General features: G+C 45.8%; 1 protein-coding gene across 2 annotated transcripts in view; it reads left to right on the top strand.

Moving 5' to 3' along the window:
- Positions 1–432: 432 nt before the first annotated feature.
- LOC106570052 (phosphatidate phosphatase LPIN1) overlaps positions 433–18465 on the top strand; it is a 41391-nt gene continuing 23358 nt past the window's right edge. For both annotated transcript variants that reach the window (XM_045714780.2, XM_045714778.2), the window contains exons 1-3: positions 433–1161; positions 6257–6457; positions 9214–9309. In XM_045714780.2, the coding sequence (XP_045570736.2) occupies positions 6266–6457; positions 9214–9309 (288 nt within the window). In that variant the 5' untranslated portion in view covers positions 433–1161; positions 6257–6265. The remainder of the gene's footprint in view (positions 1162–6256; positions 6458–9213; positions 9310–18465) is intronic.

The raw sequence follows: 18465 nt of genomic DNA, 5'->3' as shown, positions 1-18465 counted from the left end.
CTATTGATAGTGTGCAACTGCAGCCCGCAAGTCGGGGCATTCCTGCATAAAGTATTATCTGAGTTTTATCGACACCGCCTACTATAGGCTGTAGCAAAAGCTAGACAAATAGCCATTTTACTGGTTGAAGTTGAAGTGTTTTTAAAAATTTTTTTTACGTATAATGCAGTTGATTTGCGATGATGACACAAACATTAAGCAGGACATTCATACGAGCCTTAAAATCGAATTATAATGCAAAAGTAGTGTGAAATGCGTTCATAAGCAGCATGTGAATAGAGGCTTTTTTCTGCAGTTCTATAACAACTCCCCCTTGTTCTGTCACCAATTTGCCCGCATCGCCCTCGTGCGGCAATGTTCGCAAACACAGTAGGGGCCTATACCAGAGTCCTCTAAACTAGCTCGTGAGATTGACACCGGTACACAGTGTGCTTCGCCCCCGCCTGCCGAACACCTGCCCTCACTATCGTTAACAGAACTGCGGGAAAACAATGCCCGTCAGGCGGGTGCGAAGGACACAGTCTACCGGTCGCCCCCTGCTAGTACAGCACACCGTAGTTAGCTAACACACGGTGTCCCTCCCGCCTGCTGGGATAAACTGCCAGACAGGCGGGGATGAAGGACACGCTGTCTACTGGTCGTCCCCGCCACTCGTTGCTAACTAGATATTTTTTATGTAGGGTTTATCTGCAGTTATGATGCATTACCGCTATCCACTGTAGTGGAGCGCCCCTGCATTCCGCCGATGTACTGGAGTCATAGTTTACAGAATGACAATAGAAATATAATGACGGGTTCCTGCAGATGCAGGAAAGTCCACATGCAGGAAAGTCCACATGCAGGAACACCCCGAATTGCGGGCTGCAGTTGTACTCTTCTCACTGTTATGGGTGGTCTGATCTCTCATTGGTCCTGGTGAGGGTTTATAACGTGATATGTCACCAGCGGAGTGAGTGTAGGGTGTTTTTCTCTCTCTTCAGTGACAGGATTATCATCTCAGCGCTTTAACACACCGCCAAACCGCAGATCAAATGTCGGGAAAGGTTCTGTTCGCTATTGCAATGTAATAGTGAATTGGAAAAAGAAAAACAGCTTTACCTATACAACGGAAGGTATTTGTATGACGACAAGACCCTGAAGTGACAAATCATCGTCAATAATGTATGTATGAATATGTTTGTGAATTTTAAGCTATCTATCAATATGATATTCTTAATATTTCTGTGGTCTATAATTTGTTATCAACGGATAGCTGCACCCAGATCATCTCTGCTTGGATTGTGATTAGCCTAGTTTGTTTTTGAAGCAATTGTCAGGCATTATGCTAAGGGGTGCATGTTGAGATTTCAGTTATATTCATATGATACAATGGAGACTGAAATAGGCTATGGACATAAACACAACAACAGATCGTTTTCACAAAGTCGTTATTTAGGCGTTGTAAACTGGTCAGAATGTGAAAGATTCTGCCTGTGCGGTGTTTGAAACAGCAATTTATATCAGGTCATGCCTGTCTTCTGCTGCAGAACATTATGCATCAGCATAGCTAACAATTATTCCAGTGGCATATAATGAAAATATATCTGAAACATATTTGGAATACATGCCGTTGATGAGGGCCCGTGTTGGACAAATGTGACCACCTGAATGTGTTCGCACTGCCCATTCATTTGGCAGCGTTATGTCATAACCCAATGGGCAGTCATCAATTCAACATCTATTCCATGTTGGTTCTACATCATTTCATTTAAATGACGTGGAAACAATGTTGATTCAACCAGTGTGTGTATACTTCTAGTATATCAATAAGATCCTCAGCAAATGGGAATGTTGTTGTGTGTGTGCATGTTTATGTGTGTGTGCATGCTTCTGTGCATGTGTGGTGTCTGTTAGGTGAGATAAGATGATAAACTAGGTACAGTTAATGCAGTTATTGACTAATCCTATGAAAGGAGTGACTGTATTAAAGGTTACCTTTCTCCCCGACCTGGCTGTCAGTGAATGGGCACCTAAACCTCACCTCTAATCTGAGTGTCACTAGGATGTAATGGTACTACTGTGACATGTGTCTTACATTGTGGAGTAGGATTAAGTTACGCCTGATCTAGGGTTTGTGTAGTTTTCTTTTATTAACCCTAACCCTGGGCCTATATTGTGAGTATCTTGTGATTGGTTGTAAACCAGGAAGTATGTTTATGTCCTTGAGGGGGGAGTGGAGGAAACTTTTCATCTGAATGAGTTCCTTTAACAAGTGGCCTTGTGTTTGTATTAGTAGGGATGGCAGAATGTGTCGGGAGTGCGGCAGTGGGGGGTGGGGTAATTATGTAATTGTTCTGAAATGCCACGGCTCTGTAGTGTTGTCACATTGAGGGAGAGAGAGGTGGAGCATGAGGAAAGAGGTGGGGCATGAGAAGAGAGAGGTGGGGCATGAGGAGAGAGGGAGAGAGGGAGAGAGAGGCGGGGCATGAGAAAAGAGAGATGGGGTATGAGAAGAGAGAGGTGGGGCATGAGGAGAGAGAGGTGGGGCATGACGAGAGAGAACAAGAGAGAGAGAGGTGGGGAATTGGGAGAGAACGAGAGAGAGGTGGGGCATGACGAGAGAGAACAAGAGAGAGGGGCATGAGGAGAGAGAACGAGAGAGAGTGGTGGGGAATGACGAGAGAGAACAAGAGAGAGGGGCATGAGGAGAGAGAACAAGAGAGAGAGGTGGGGCATGACGAGAGAGAACGAGAGAGAGGTGGGGCATGACGAGAGAGAACGAGAGAGAGGTGGGGCATGACGAGAGAGAACGAGAGAGAGGTGGGGCATGACGAGAGAGAACGAGAGAGAGGTGGGGCATGACGAGAGAGAGCGAGAGAGAGGTGGGGCATGACGAGAGAGAACGAGAGAGAGGTGGGGCATGAGGAGAGAGAGGAGGGGCATGAGGAGACAGAACGAGAGAGAGAGGCGGGGCATGAGGAGAGAGAGGTGGGGCATGAGGAGAGAGAGGGAGAGAGAGGCGGGGCATGGGGAGAGAGAGGTGGGGCATGAGGAGAGAGAGGTGGGGCATGAGGAGAGAGAGGGCGACAGGGGTGGGGCATGAGGAGAGAGAGGTGGGGCATGAGGAGAGAGAGATGGGGCATGAGGAGAGAGAGGTGGGGCATGAGGAGAGAGAGGTCGGGCATGAGGAGAGAGAGGTGGGGCATGGGGAGAGAGAGCGAGAGAAAGGTGGGGCATGAGGAGAGAGAGTGGGGCATGACGAGAGAGAGGTGGGGCGTCATGAGAGAGGGAGAGAGAGGTGGGGCATGAGGAGAGAGAGGTGGGGCGTGATGGGAGAGAGAGGTGGGGCATGAGGAGAGAGAGGTGGGGTATGAGGAGAGAGAGGTGGGGCAAGACGAGAGAGGGAGAGAGAGGTGGGGCATGAGGAGAGAGAGGTGGGGCATGAGGAGAGAGAGGTGGTGCATGAGGAGAGAGAGGTGGGGTATGAGGAGAGAGAGGGAGAGAGAGAGAGGTGGGGCATGAGGAGAGAGAGGTGGTGCATGAGGAGAGAGAGGGAGAGAGAGGTGGGGCATGATGGGAGAGAGAGGTGGGGCATGATGAGAGAGAGGGAGAGGGAGAGAGAGAGAGGTGGGGCGTGAGGAGAGAGAGGGAGAGAGAGGTGGGGCATGATGGGAGAGAGGGAGAGAGAGGTGGGGCATGATGGGAGAGAGGGCAAGAAAGAGAGAGAGGGAGAGAGAGACTTTATGCTTCCATTGTTTGCATACTGTTTAAGTATGTTAGTCAGGTATGTACTGTGTAATCAAGTGCAAAGATTAAACTGGTTATTTTCAGAATGGAATACAATATGAGAAAATACATCTGAAAATGACAACATGAAAAACAGGATTCATAGATTCAAACATCCATACTTTACCTCAATATATTCTATTGTCTATTCCTCCTTGAACATATACAGTAGGACTGGGAGATATGGCCACAATCTCATATCCTGATATAGGTCATTTCATATCCCGATAACGGTACATATCACGATATAGCACATTTTCTGTAAATTCAATGAATAAATAGAGTACATAAAATGACCACATGTCAAGGCATATTTCTTATTACATTTTGAATTATACTCAACAAATAAAAATGTAATTACTCATATTTGATTATTTATTTTATTTAGAACCTGTGCAAATGTTCAATTAAGCATGTAACAAAATATAAAATATGAATGTATAAAATCTAAAAAGGTAAATAGAAAACACTTCAACTATAGTTGCAAACAAAATAAATATAGGCCTAAAATATATATATATATATATATATATATATATATATATATATATATATTTGGGGGCTTGCCTGTTTTGCATATTATTTTGGAATTAATACATGTCACATATCAATTTACATTTGGTACCTTGGCTTGAGTGTTAGCACCAACTCACGAAACCCCTGTTTCTCCACCGTGTAATTTGGGCCCATGTCTTTGCAGATGTAAGTCGTAACGGCAGCTGTTATCTCCTTCCATCTTCGTGGTTTACCATATGGTGTACCGCGGGAAAAAGCCTCTTCAACGTCTGAGTCGAGGGTCAGTTTTGAGCACTCGACTGTACTTTTTGGGGTCTCATCCGTTAGACTCTCTCTGTACTGTTTCACATGATTTTTGCATAGGTGGTAAAAGAGGTTAGTGGTGTTTGAGCCTGTTGTTGGGACTGGCCTGCGGCATATTTTGCAGTGGACGGTTTTCTGGTCCGTGTCAGACTTTTCATACCCAAACCACGTCCATGCGACCGAAGTTGCCCCTATTTTAGGTACAAGCTCCGTGTCTCTGTGCTCTTTGTCACGTTCACTCTCTTCCATGTTTGTTTGTGTTACAAATTTCCTTCCACACCGTACATGTGCAAGAACGCAAAGCGTCGTTCAATTGCCAAAAAATATTGCCGGAAAGAGTACGGTTTGCGACACAACAAAATAAACGATAGAGCATAATATAAAACGATAGACGTTTTTCTATCGTCACACGATATATATCGTCATATCGCCCAGCCCTAATATACAGTAGTATCAGGTGTCCAGGCATGGAGAAAACGATCAGTAGGTCTGTCTCTCTGTGGGTGAATATGTCAGTACATTCCAGTAGATAGCCCTCTCTGAACCGGGTAACTGATGGGGGTTAAGAAATAACGATCATGAGTCAGGAGAAGTAACATCCTGTTAGCAGGTTATTAAGCCATCTGTCTAGGCACGTGTGTGTGTGTGTCCCTGACTCAGCAGAAACAGGGGGATATCAAGAGAGTTTACAGCCAACAAAGCAAGCCTTCTTCTTCCTCTCACTGTGTTGCATTGTTAGGGCCATTTTACCAAAAGATTTTACCAAAAATAATTGTAGGGTTGTGGTTAAGACTTTTGCAATACAGGATAGTGCACATTTTGTCTCTGTCTTTTGTACTGTTACTGAATAGTTAGGTCTGAATCGTAACTTTGTTCACATTGGGCTTCCAGTGAAAGGGTTTCCTCTCCCTCCCCTGGGCCCTGTTGGTTCGAGTCAGAAGGTGTTAGTGGTGCTGCCTTCTCTGTGACTGAGAGACTGGCATGGCATGTAGATTCATCCCCATTCAGATGCCAGCGCAGTAGAGCGCACTGGGCACCAAGCGTGTTCGTGCATGTGTCTGTGTGTCTGTGTGTGTGTATATATGTGTGTGTGTGATATGCAGAGAGCAGGCATGTGTTTGAATGTCAGTGTGTTTATTGCAGGCACCGTATTATGCAATTCCAGCCCTATTCCTTTGTTTCTGCTGCACAGAGCAGTGGGGCTTTGGAGGCCCAGTTGGTTGCTGTTCAGCACTATGTGACAAATGTATGAGTAAAAAGCCTTATAAAGACTTGATGTGCGGGGATTGAGGACAGGCGATCAGAGAGGAATGTTAATCACAGTTAGAGAGTCAGAGAGAAATCTGGGCTGATCCATCCAGGCAATAACATCAGTCTGGTGTATCGTAATGTCATCTAGATTCTATTGATATGCCCTCATCACTCCACACGATCATCAAGAATCATCATCAGATTGCCTCTCAAGCGTTTGGGAAATTAAATATTTAGTTTCTTTCTCTCTCTCTTTCTTTCTCTCTCTCTCCCTCCTATCCCTCTCCCCCTCATCCCTCCCCCTTCCTTTCCCCCTCTCCTCACCCCATCCCTCTCCCCTCATCCCTCTCCTCCCTCCCCTCATCCCTGTCCCCAACTCTCTCCCCTCATCCCTGTGCCCTCCACCCTCTAACCCCCTCAGTCTCAGACCATGAACTACGTGGGCCAGTTGGCAGGCCAGGTGTTTGTGCAGGTGAAGGAGCTGTACCGGGGCCTGAACCCGGCCACCCTGTCGGGCTGCATCGATGTCATCGTGGTGCGTCAGCCCGACGGCACCCTGCAGTGCTCGCCCTTCCACGTTCGCTTCGGCAAGATGGGCGTGCTGCGCTCCCGTGAGAAAGTGGTGAGAGGACACAGGGAGGCTGTGTGCGGTGGGGGGGTCTGGGTAAAGGAGCATTGGGTAGAAGAGGGTGCTTACAGTACTGGAAGGAGGGAGGGTCATCATGGCTCAGTTTATATGGAAATTAGCACACAGAAAGAGAGAGGGAGAAAAGGGGATGAAGGGAGAGAGATAAATGAATCATTCATTTTTCTGCCACGTATACCTGTAGTTGTCCTTGACCTGAGCTGACACAGACAGAATGGACAATGAGTTGCTGAGAGAAATATTTATTGTAGAGAGAAGAGAGAAACATGGAAAGAAACAAATAGAGAAGGAGGGGTAGATGGGAGAGACAGATGATGGTAGATTGGAGGGGTGGAGATGGAGATAGCGTAGTACGAATACAAAGAGAGATAGAGGGTAGAGCAAAGGAAAGAGAGAGGGATAGAGGGTAGAGCAAAGGAAAGAGAGAGGGATAGAGGGTAGAGCAGAGGAAAGAGAGAGGGATGGAGGGTAGAGCAGAGGAAAGAGAGAGGGATGGAGGGTAGAGCAGAGGAAAGAGAGAGGGATGGAGGGTAGAGCAGAGGAACGAGAGAGGGATGGAGGGTAGAGCAGAGGAAAGAGAGGGATGGATGGAGGGTAGAGCAGAGGAAAGAGAGGGATGGATGGAGGGTAGAGCAGAGGAAAGAGAGAGAGGGATGGAGGGTAGAGCAGAGGAAAGAGAGAGAGGGATGGAGGGTAGAGCAGAGGAAAGAGAGAGGGATAGAGGGTAGAGCAGAGGAAAGAGAGAGGGATGGAGGGTAGAGCAGAGGAAAGAGAGAGGTGATGGAGGGTAGAGCAGAGGAAAGAGAGAGGGATGGAGGGTAGAGCAGAGGAAAGAGAGAGAGGGATGGAGGGTAGAGCAGAGGAAAGAGAGAGGGATGGAGGGTAGAGCAGAGGAAAGAGAGAGGGATGGAGGGTAGAGCAGAGGAAAGAGAGAGAGGGATGGAGGGTAGAGCAGAGGAAAGAGAGAGAGGGATGGAGGGTAGAGCAGAGGAAAGAGAGGGATGGATGGAGGGTAGAGCAAAGGAAAGAGAGAGGGATGGAGGGTAGTGCAGAGGAAAGAGAGAGGGGATGGAGGGTAGAGCAGAGGAAAGAGAGAGAGGGATGGATGGAGGGTAGAGCAGAGGAAAGAGAGGGATGGAGGGTAGAGCAGAGGAAAGAGAGGGATGGATGGAGGGTAGAGCAGAGGAAAGAGAGGGATGGATGGAGGGTAGAGCAGAGGAAAGAGAGAGAGGGATGGAGGGTAGAGCAGAGGAAAGAGAGAGAGGGATGGAGGGTAGAGCAGAGGAAAGAGAGAGGGATAGAGGGTAGAGCAGAGGAAAGAGAGAGGGATGGAGGGTAGAGCAGAGGAAAGAGAGGGATGGATGGAGGGTAGAGCAGAGGAAAGAGAGAGGGTGATGGAGGGTAGAGCAGAGGAAAGAGAGAGAGGGATGGAGGGTAGAGCAGAGGAAAGAGAGAGGGGATGGAGGGTAGAGCAGAGGAAAGAGAGAGGGGATGGAGGGTAGAGCAGAGGAAAGAGAGGGATGGAGGGTAGAGCAGAGGAAAGAGAGAGGGATGGATGGAGGGTAGAGCAGAGGAAAGAGAGAGGGATGGAGGGTAGAGCAGAGGAAAGAGAGAGAGGGATGGAGGGTAGAGCAGAGGAAAGAGAGGGATGGATGGAGGGTAGAGCAGAGGAAAGAGAGGGATGGATGGAGGGTAGAGCAGAGGAAAGAGAGAGAGGGATGGAGGGTAGAGCAGAGGAAAGAGAGAGGGATGGAGGGTAGAGCAGAGGAAAGAGAGGGATGGATGGAGGGTAGAGCAGAGGAAAGAGAGAGAGGGATGGAGGGTAGAGCAGAGGAAAGAGAGAGAGGGATGGAGGGTAGAGCAGAGGAAAGAGAGAGAGGGATGGAGGGTAGAGCAGAGGAAAGAGAGAGGGATAGAGGGTAGAGCAGAGGAAAGAGAGAGAGGGATGGAGGGTAGAGCAGAGGAAAGAGAGAGAGGGATGGAGGGTAGAACAGAGGAAAGGGAGAGAGGGATGGAGGGTAGAGCAGAGGAAAGAGAGAGGGGATGGAGGGTAGAGCAGAGGAAAGAGAGAGGGATGGAGGGTAGAGCAGAGGAAAGAGAGAGGGGATGGAGGGTAGAGCAGAGGAAAGAGAGAGGGATAGAGGGTAGAGCAGAGGAAAGAGAGGGATGGAGGGTAGAGCAGAGGAAAGAGAGAGGGATAGAGGGTAGAGCAGAGGAAAGAGAGGGATGGAGGGTAGAGCAGAGGAAAGAGAGAGGGATAGAGGGTAGAGCAGAGGAAAGAGAGAGGGATAGAGGGTAGAGCAGAGGAAAGAGAGAGAGGGATGGAGGGTAGAGCAGAGGAAAGAGAGAGGGGGGATGGAGGGTAGAGCAGAGGAAAGAGAGAGGGGGATGGAGGGTAGAGCAGAGGAAAGAGAGAGGGATGGAGGGTAGAGCAGAGGAAAGAGAGAGGGATAGAGGGTAGAGCAGAGGAAAGAGAGAGGGATGGAGGGTAGAGCAGAGGAAAGAGAGAGGGATGGATGGAGGGTAGAGCAGAGGAAAGAGAGAGGGATGGAGGGTAGAGCAGAGGAAAGAGAGGGATGGATGGAGGGTAGAGCAGAGGAAAGAGAGGGATGGATGGAGGGTAGAGCAGAGGAAAGAGAGGGATGGATGGAGGGTAGAGCAGAGGAAAGAGAGAGGGATGGATGGAGTGAGATTGGAAGGTATAGTGACGGTTGGTGTCATCTGTGTCTCAGGTGGACATAGAGATCAATGGAGAGCCTGTGAGTCTACAAATGAAGCTGGGGGAGAACGGAGAGGCCTTTTTCGTCAAGGAGACAGAGAACACACTGGTATGTACACACACAACCACAAACACATGCACACACCAACACACACACACACACACACACACACACACACACACACACACACACACACACACACACACACACACACACACACACACACACACACACACACACACACACACACACACACACACACACACACACACACACTCAACCATGGCCCCTGAAACCATATTGTTCACAGGACAACATGTGCTGAATGTCACACAAAACTTAAAGAGACAGAGAGAGAACAGAGAGAGAACAGAGAGTGTGAACAGAGAGAGAGAACAGAGAGAGAACAGAGAGAGAACAGAGAGTGTGAACAGAGTGTGAACAGAGAGAGAAAACAGAGAGAGAAAACAGAGAGAGAGAACAGAGAGTGTGAACAGAGTGTGAACAGAGTGTGAACAGAGTGTGAACAGAGAGAGAAAACAGAGAGAGAGAACAGAGAGAGAACAGAGAGAGAACAGAGAGAGAACAGAGAGAGAACAGAGAGAGAGAACAGAGAGAGAGAACAGAGAGAGAACAGAGAGAGAGAACAGAGAGAAAACAGAGTGTGAACAGAGTGTGAACAGAGAGAAAACAGAGAGAGAAAACAGAGAGAGAACAGAGAGAGAACAGAGAGAGAACAGAGAGAGAACAGAGAGAGAGAACAGAGAGAGAGAACAGAGAGAAAACAGAGTGTGAACAGAGAGAGAGAACAGAGAGAGAAGAGAGAGAACAGAGAGAAAACAGAGAGAAAACAGAGAGTGTGAACAGAGAGTGTGAACAGAGAGAGAGAACAGAGAGAGAGAACAGAGAGAGAAGAGAGAGAACAGAGAGAAAACAGAGTGTGAACAGAGAGAGAGAACAGAGAGAAAAGAGAGAGAAAAGAGAGAGAACAGAGAGAAAACAGAGAGAAAACAGAGAGTGTGAACAGAGAGTGTGAACAGAGAGAGAGAACAGAGAGAGAGAACAGAGAGAGAGAACAGAGAGAGAGAACAGAGAGTGTGAACAGAGAGTGTGAACAGAGAGAGAAGAGAGAGAGAACAGAGAGAAAACAGAGAGACAAGATGTGCTTTGGCTGTCAAGAGGTCTATGTGTAGCTGGTGTATAGGAGTCAGGCGCAGGACAGCAGATAAGAGTAAATAAACTTATTTTACTCAATAATTAATAAATCCAATACAAAAACAGCCCGCAATAACGGACCTACCTACATAGAAACAATCACTCACAAACAAACATGGGGGAACAGAGGGTTAAATAATGAACAGGTAATTGGGGGAGTGAAACCAGGTGTGTAAGACAAAGACAAACAAATGGAAAATGAAAAGTGGATCGGCGATGGCTAGAAGGCCGGTGACGTCGACCGCCGAACGCTGCTCGAACAAAGAGAGGGACCGACTTCGGGGGAAGTCGTGACATTGGCAATGTAAACGTATGTTTCCCATGCCAGTAAAGCCCTTTGCATTGAATTGAATTGACATTTTATTGAATTAAATTGAGAGAGAGAGAGAGAGAGAGAGAGAGAGAGAGAGAGAGAGAGAGAGAGAGAGAGAGAGAGAGAGAGAGAGAGAGAGAGAGAGAGAGAGGAGAGAGAGAGAGAGAGTAGAAAAAGTACACGCTTAAAAAAAAGGGTTCCAAAAGGGTTTTTCGGCTGCCCCCATAAGAGTACCCTTTTTGGATCCAGGTAGAACCATTTTTGGTTCCAGGTAGAACCCTTTTTGGTTCCAGGTAGAACCCTTTTTGGTTCCAGGTAGAACAATTTTGGGTTCCATGTAGAACTCTGTGTAAAGGGTTCTACCTAGAACCAAAAATGATTTTTCAAAGGGTTCTCCTATGGGGACAGCCAAAGAGACATTTTAGGTATAAATATAACCTTTTTTTTTCTAAGACTGTAGCCTAGTGAACTGACTTGGTGCATGTTCAGTAATGTGAGCGGTGTTCCCTGGAAACAAACAATGAGGACGCACACACACACACACACACACACACACACACACACACACACACACACACACACACACACACACACACACACACACACACACACAGCCTGGCCAAGAACCAGGAAGAATCAATCAGGGGTCATGGCCAAAAGATTTAAGATAGAAACTCAATCCCAGTGATGTGATCTCACACTGCTTAGTATGAAGTGATGCACTCGCTATGCATACACCTAAGCCATGCATACTAAATAGTGTGCTAGTGTGAACTTTGAGATACCATTTTAGGCGACAGGAGGCGAGAAAGAATCCTGTAATAGATCTCATAGATTCTATAATAGAGTCCTATAAATAATCCTATGATAATGACATTTACTAGGATCAGCAAATGTAAACTCAATTCATAACCATTAGTAAGGGGAAATGCCCAATTGAACAGTTATGTTTGATGTAAAGTCTACAGATTGTGTTTTTATAAGTTAACTACCTCACTCTTAGTGTCACTCTATTATTCATCTAGTATGTGGCTCTCTGAGCTCTCAGAATAACTGCTACACCGAGCTCTCAGGCCTTAGTAATAACATCACACAGGAGGGGAGGGGAGGGGAGGGGAGGGGAGAAGAGAAGATAGGAGAGGAGAAGAGGAGAGGAGAAGAGAAGATAAGAGAGGAGAAGAGAAGATGGGAAAGGAGAAGAGAAGAGAAGATGGGAAAGGAGAGGAGAAGAGAGAATGAATAATGGTGAGGTAGAAGAAGAAGAAGAAGAAGAAGGAGAAGAATGATGATAAATGGAGGGATGATGATTGGTCTTTTATCCAGTGAGGGATTAAACCAGAGCTGTTAGAATCTGGAGTTTAGATTAACTGGGCTGTCGTGACTGTCTGAGTCGGACTCCCATTCCTCCCTCCACCCCACTTTCCTGCTACATCCTCTCTCACCTCTCCTCTTCTCTCCTCTCCTCTCCACCCTGCTACAACGGCACCTTTCCTTTCCTCTCATGTCTCCTCTTTCCTTACTCCCCCCTCTTCTCTCACCCTCCCCTCCTCTCGTCCACCCTGTACTAGTCTATTCCCCTCTAACAACCAAGGGATTTCATGCAGAAACATGTTCTAAGTATCACTATTGAGCTGTTCCTGACAGTGGCTGTATATCTTTTCCACGTCCAGTGAGTTCTTCAGTTTACAGTGTGTGTTTTGGTTGTACTGTGAGATCTTGTTTCTCCTCTGGGATTAATCCTCCTCTTTGACCCAGACAAAAATAACAACCCTATTTATGGACAGAAAATTCCCTTTTCTACATTCCGCTGCACAGCACACACACACACACACACACACACACACACCACACACACACACACACACACACACCACAAACACACACTTTCAGGGGTATGTCCTCTCCCTGATTCACGTGTGTTATAAACCCATGTGGACTGGGCATCATGAATATGCATGACATAATGATGATGTAGGTTTCAGGATGTTAAGATGAGTGATGTGACCTGACATCTTGTGTCCAGAGCGCTGGCTGCTAATATGTCTGTCCGTACAGCCATTTATTTGGTCTGCTATTAGCTTTTCTGTGGGCATGTGCATATGACTGCATGTGGCCTTGTGTGTAGACATGTGTGTGTCAGTGTGTCGTGCAGTTTGATAGTCATTGCAGTATGCCTCAGGTTCTTAAATTGTGAGCGCATTCGGAAGGTGTTCAGACCCCTTCCCGTTTTCCACATTTGGTTACACTACAGCCTTATTCTAAAATTGATTAAATACAATTAATTTCTCATCAATGTACACACAATACCCCATAATGACAAAACAAAAACAAGTTTTAAGAACATTTTGCAAATGTATAAAAACAGAAATACCTTATTTACATAAGTATTCAGACCCTTTGCTATGAGACTCGAAATTGAGCTCAGGTGCATCCTGTTTCCAATGATCATCCTTGAGATGTTTCTACAACTTGAATAGAGTCCAACTGTGGTAAATTCAATTGATTGGACATGATTTGGAAAGGCACATACCTGTCAATGTAAGGTCCCACAGTTGACAGTGCATGTCAGAGCAAAAACAAAGCCATGAGGTCGAAGGAATTGTTCATAGAGCTCTGAGACAGGATTGTGTCGAGGCACAGATCTGGGGAACGGTTCCAAAAAATGTCTGCAGCATTGAAGGTCCCCAAGAACGCAGTGGCCTCCATCATTCTTAAGTGCACCTGTGTAATGATCATGCTGTTTAATCAGCTTCTTGATATGCCACACCTGTCAGGTGGATGAATGCTCACTAACAGGGATGTAAACAAATTTCTGCACAACATTTTATGGAAATAAGCTTTTTGTGCATAGGGAACATTTCTGGGATCTTTTATTTCAGCTCATGAAACATGGGACCAACACTTTACATGTTGCGTTTACATTTTTGTTCAGTATATATAGATATAGAGAATGTTGAGGGTGAAAACGAGTTTAATTCAGAGAATCTGTTCATGTATTCACAGACTGTAGGTCTCAATGTAATCAAGGGATGAACTTATTGTTATTTTCCAATAAAATCTCTTCTGGGGCTTAGTTGTGGTCAGTTGCAGTGTACACATTTGTATAATTATGTTCCTGCCCCTCAACCATCCGCTCTGGCAAAAATCGTCCCGCGGTTGAATCGAGTTGCCCGCCCCTAACATACACACAGTTTTATTGTCACGAACACCAGATAGGTGCAGTGAAGTGTGTTGTTTTACAGGGTCAGCCATAGATAGGTGCAGTGAAGTGTGTTGTTTTACAGGGTCAGCCATAGATAGGTGCAGTGAAGTGTGTTGTTTTACAGGGTCAGCCATAGATAGGTGCAGTGAAGTGTGTTGTTTTACAGGATCAGCCATAGATAGGTGCAGTGAAGTGTGTTGTTTTACAGGATCAGCCATAGATAGGTGCAGTGAAGTGTGTTGTTTTACAGGATCAGCCATAGATAGGTGCAGTGAAGTGTGTTGTTTTACAGGGTCAGCCATAGATAGGTGCAGTGAAGTGTGTTGTTTTACAGGGTCAGCCATAGATAGGTGCAGTGAAGTGTGTTGTTTTACAGGGTCAGCCATAGATAGGTGCAGTGAAGTGTGTTGTCTTACAGGATCAGCCATAGATAGGTGCAGTGAAGTGTGTTGTTTTACAGATCAGCCATAGATAGGTGCAGTGAAGTGTGTTGTTTTACAGGATCAGCCATAGATAGGTGCAGTGAAGTGTGTTGTTTTACAGGGTCAGCCATAGATAGGTGCAGTGAAGTGTGTTGTTTTACAGGATCAGCCATAGATAGGTGCAGTGAAGTGTGTTGTTTTACAGGGTCAGCCATAGATAGGTGCAGTGAAGTGTGTTGTTTTACAGGATCAGCCATAGATAGGTGCAGTGAAGTGTGTTGTTTTACAGGATCAGCCATAGATAGGTGCAGTGAAGTGTGTTGTTTTACAGGATCAGCCATAGATAGGTGCAGTGAAGTGTGTTGTTTTACAGGATCAGCTATAGTAGTACTGCTCCCCTGGAGATAATTAGGGTTAAGTGCCTTTCTAAAGGGCACATCAACAGATGTTTCACCTTGTCAGCGTGGGTATTCAAACCAGCAACCTTTCTGTTACTGGCTGCTAGGCTTCCTGCTACCGCACGCACGCACGCACGCACGCACGCACGCACGCACGCACGCACGCACGCACGCACGCACGCACGCACACACACACACACACACACACACACACACACACACACACACACACACACACACACCACATGTGTTCCTAGTGTATTTCCTTAGCAGAGGAAATCTTTACCACCTGTGTGTGTTCCTAAACCCCTAGATCCCTCACAGGGATAGACCTCCTATTCAGACAGTATTGGAGGGTGCCTAGCTTACTACACATCCAATCAAATCACATTTTATTGGTCACATACAGATGTTATTGCAGGTGTAGTGAAATGCTTGTGTTTCTAGCTCTGACAGTGCAGTAATATCTAACAGTTTCACAACATATACCCAAAATACACGTACATCTAAGTAGGAATGAATTAAGAATATATATACATATATGTCAGAGCGGCATTGGACTAAGATACAGTGGCATAGTATAGAGTACAGTATATACATATGAGATGAGTAATGCACAATATGTAAACATTAAATGATTAAGATACTGTAGAATAGTATAGAATACAGTATATACACATGAGATGGGTGATGCAATATTTACAAACATTTAAAGTGACTAAGATACCGTAGAATAGTATAGAGTACAGTTTATACATATGAGATGAGTAATGCTGGATACAGAGACATTATTAAAGTGGCTAGTATTTCATTTCCTTAAAGTGGTCAGTGATTCCTAATCTCTGTCTATAGGCAGCAGCCTCTGATGTGCTGGAGATGGCTGTTTAACAATCAGTGGTGTAGTATAGAATACAATACAGTATATACATATGAAATGGGTGATGCAATATGTAAACACAATTTAAAAGTGACTAAGATACCATAGAATAGTGTGGAGTGCAGTTTATACATATGACATGAGTAATGCTGGATACGGAACATTATTAAAGTGGCTAGTGATCCATTCCTAATCCATGTCTATAGGCAGCAGCCTCTAATGTGCTAGTGATGGCTGTTTAACAGTATGATGGCCTTGAGATAGAAGCTGTTTTTCAGTCTCTCGGTCCCAGCTTTGATGCACCTGTACTGACCTCGCCTTCTGGATGATATTGGGGTGAACAGGCAGTGGCTCGGGTGGTTGATGTCCTTGATGATCTTTTTGGCCTTCCTATGGCATTGCGTGCTGTAGGTGTCCAAGAGGGCGGGAAGTTTGCCCCCGATAATCCGTTGGGCAGACCGCACCACCCTCTGGTGAGCTTTGCGTTTGTGGGTGGTTCAGTTGCCGTACCAGGCGGTGATACAGCCCGACAGGATGCTCTCAATTGTGCATCTGTAAAATTTTGTGAGGGTTTTAGGTGTTAACCTGTCTGGGCTAGCGTCCCACCCTAGTCAACAGCCAGTGGAATCGCGTGGCGCGAAATACAAATACCTCAAAAATGCTATAACTTCAATTTCTCAAACATATGACTATTTTACACCATTTTAAAGACAAGACTCTCGTTAATCTAACCACATTGTCCGATTTCAAAAAGGCTTTACAGCGAAAGCAAAACATTAGATTATGTCAGGAGAGTACCCTGCCAAAAATAATCACACAGCTATTTTTAAAGCAAGCATATATGTCACAAAAACCAAAACCACAGCTAAATGCAGCACTAACCTTTGATGATCTTCATCAGATGACACTCCTAGGACATTATGTTATACAATACATGCATGTTTTGTTCAATCAAGTTCATATTTATATCCAAAAACAGCTTTTTACATTAGCATGTGATGTTCAGAACTAGCATACCCACCGAAAACTTCCGGTGAATTTACTAAATTACTCATGATAAACGTTCACAAAATACACAACAATTATTTTAGGATTTATAGATACAGAACTCCTTTATGCAATCGCGGTGTCAGATTTTAAAATAGCTTTTCGGCGAAAGCACATTTTGCAATATTCTGAGTACATAGCTCGGCCATCACAGCTAGCTATTTTGACACCCACCAAGTTTGGGGCTCACTAAACTCAGAATTACTATTAGAAAAATTGGATTACCTTTGCTGTTCTTCGTCAGAATGCACTCCCAGGACTTCTACTTCAACAACAAATGTTGTTTTGGTTCCAAATAATCCATAGTTATATTCAAATAGCTCCGTTTTGTTTGTGCGTTCAGGTCACTATCCGAGGGTAACGCGCGAGTGCATTTCGTGACCAAAAAAATTCAAAATATTTCAATACCGTACTTAGAAGCATGTCAAACGCTGTTTAAAATCAATTTTTATGCTATTTTTCTCGTGAAATAGCGATAATATTCCAACCGGGCAACGTTGTATTCATTCAAAGGCTGAAAGAAAAAAATGGAGTAGTCTCGTGAACGCGCATCTCAGTCTCACTGTCCCCAGGCTGACCACTTACAAACTCTCCTGCTGTTCTTTGCCCAGAGACAGCAGACACCCCATTCCACTTTCTGGCGGCTTTAGAGAGCCAATGGAAGCCTTAGAAAATGTCACGTTACAGCACAGATGCTGTATTTTCGATAGAGATGCAACAGAAGGACAACAAATTGTCAGACAGGGCACTTCCTGTATGGAATCTTATCAGGTTTTGGCCTGACATATGAGTTATGTTATACTCACAGACACCATTCAAACAGTTTTAGAAACATTAGAGTGTTTTCTATCCAAATCTACTAATTATATGCATATTCTCATTTCTGGGCAAGAGTAGTAACCAGTTTAAATCGGGTGTGTTTTTTATCCGGCCGTGCAAATACTGCCCCCTAGCCCCAACAGGTTAAGACACATTTCGTTAGCCTCCTGAGGTTGAAGAGGCACTGTTGCGCCTTCTTCACCACACTGTCTGTGAGGGTGGACCATTTCCGTTTGTCAGTGATGTGTATGCTGAGAAACTTGAAGCTTTCCACCTTCTCCACTGCGGTACCGTCGATGTGGATAGGGGGGTGCTCCCTCTGCTGTTTCCTGAAGTCCACGATCATCTCCTTTGTTTTGTTGACGTTGAGTGAGAGGTTATTTTCCTGGTACCACACTCCCAGAGCCCTCACCTCCTCCCTGTAGGCTGTCTCATCGTTGCTGGTAATCAAGCCCACTACTGTTGTTTCGTCTGCAAACTTGATGATTGAGTTGGAGGCGTGCATGGCCACGCAGTCGAGGGTGAACAGGGTGTACAGGAGGGGGCTGAGCACACACCCTTGTGGGGCCCCAGTGTTGAGGATCAGTGAAGAGGAGGTGTTGTTTCCTACCTTCACCACCTGCGGGCGACCCGTCAGGAAGTACAGGACCCAGTTGCACAAGGCGGGGTTCAGATGCAGGGCCTTGAGCTTAATGATTAGCTTGGAGGGTACTATGTTGCTGAATGCTGAGCTATAGTCAATGAACAGCATTCTTACATAGGTATGCCTCTTGTCCAGATGGGACAGGGCAATGTACAGTGTGGTGGCGATTGCATCGTCTGTGGATCTATTGGGGCGGTAAGCAAATTGAAGTGGGTCTAGGGTATTCTTCTATATTCCTAGTCTTCTTGCCCTGGTTAAATGCGGTGGTTTGCGCTTTCAGTTTTGCGCGAATATTCCAATCTATCCATGGTTTCTGGTTGGGGTAGGT

The sequence above is a fragment of the Salmo salar genome, chromosome 01 (genome assembly GCF_965601325.2).
Source record: "Salmo salar chromosome 01, fSalSal1, whole genome shotgun sequence".
NCBI lineage: Eukaryota > Metazoa > Chordata > Actinopteri > Salmoniformes > Salmonidae > Salmo > Salmo salar.
The sequence above is the reverse complement of the archived record's forward strand: the minus strand, read 5'-3'. Positions and strand labels throughout refer to the sequence as shown.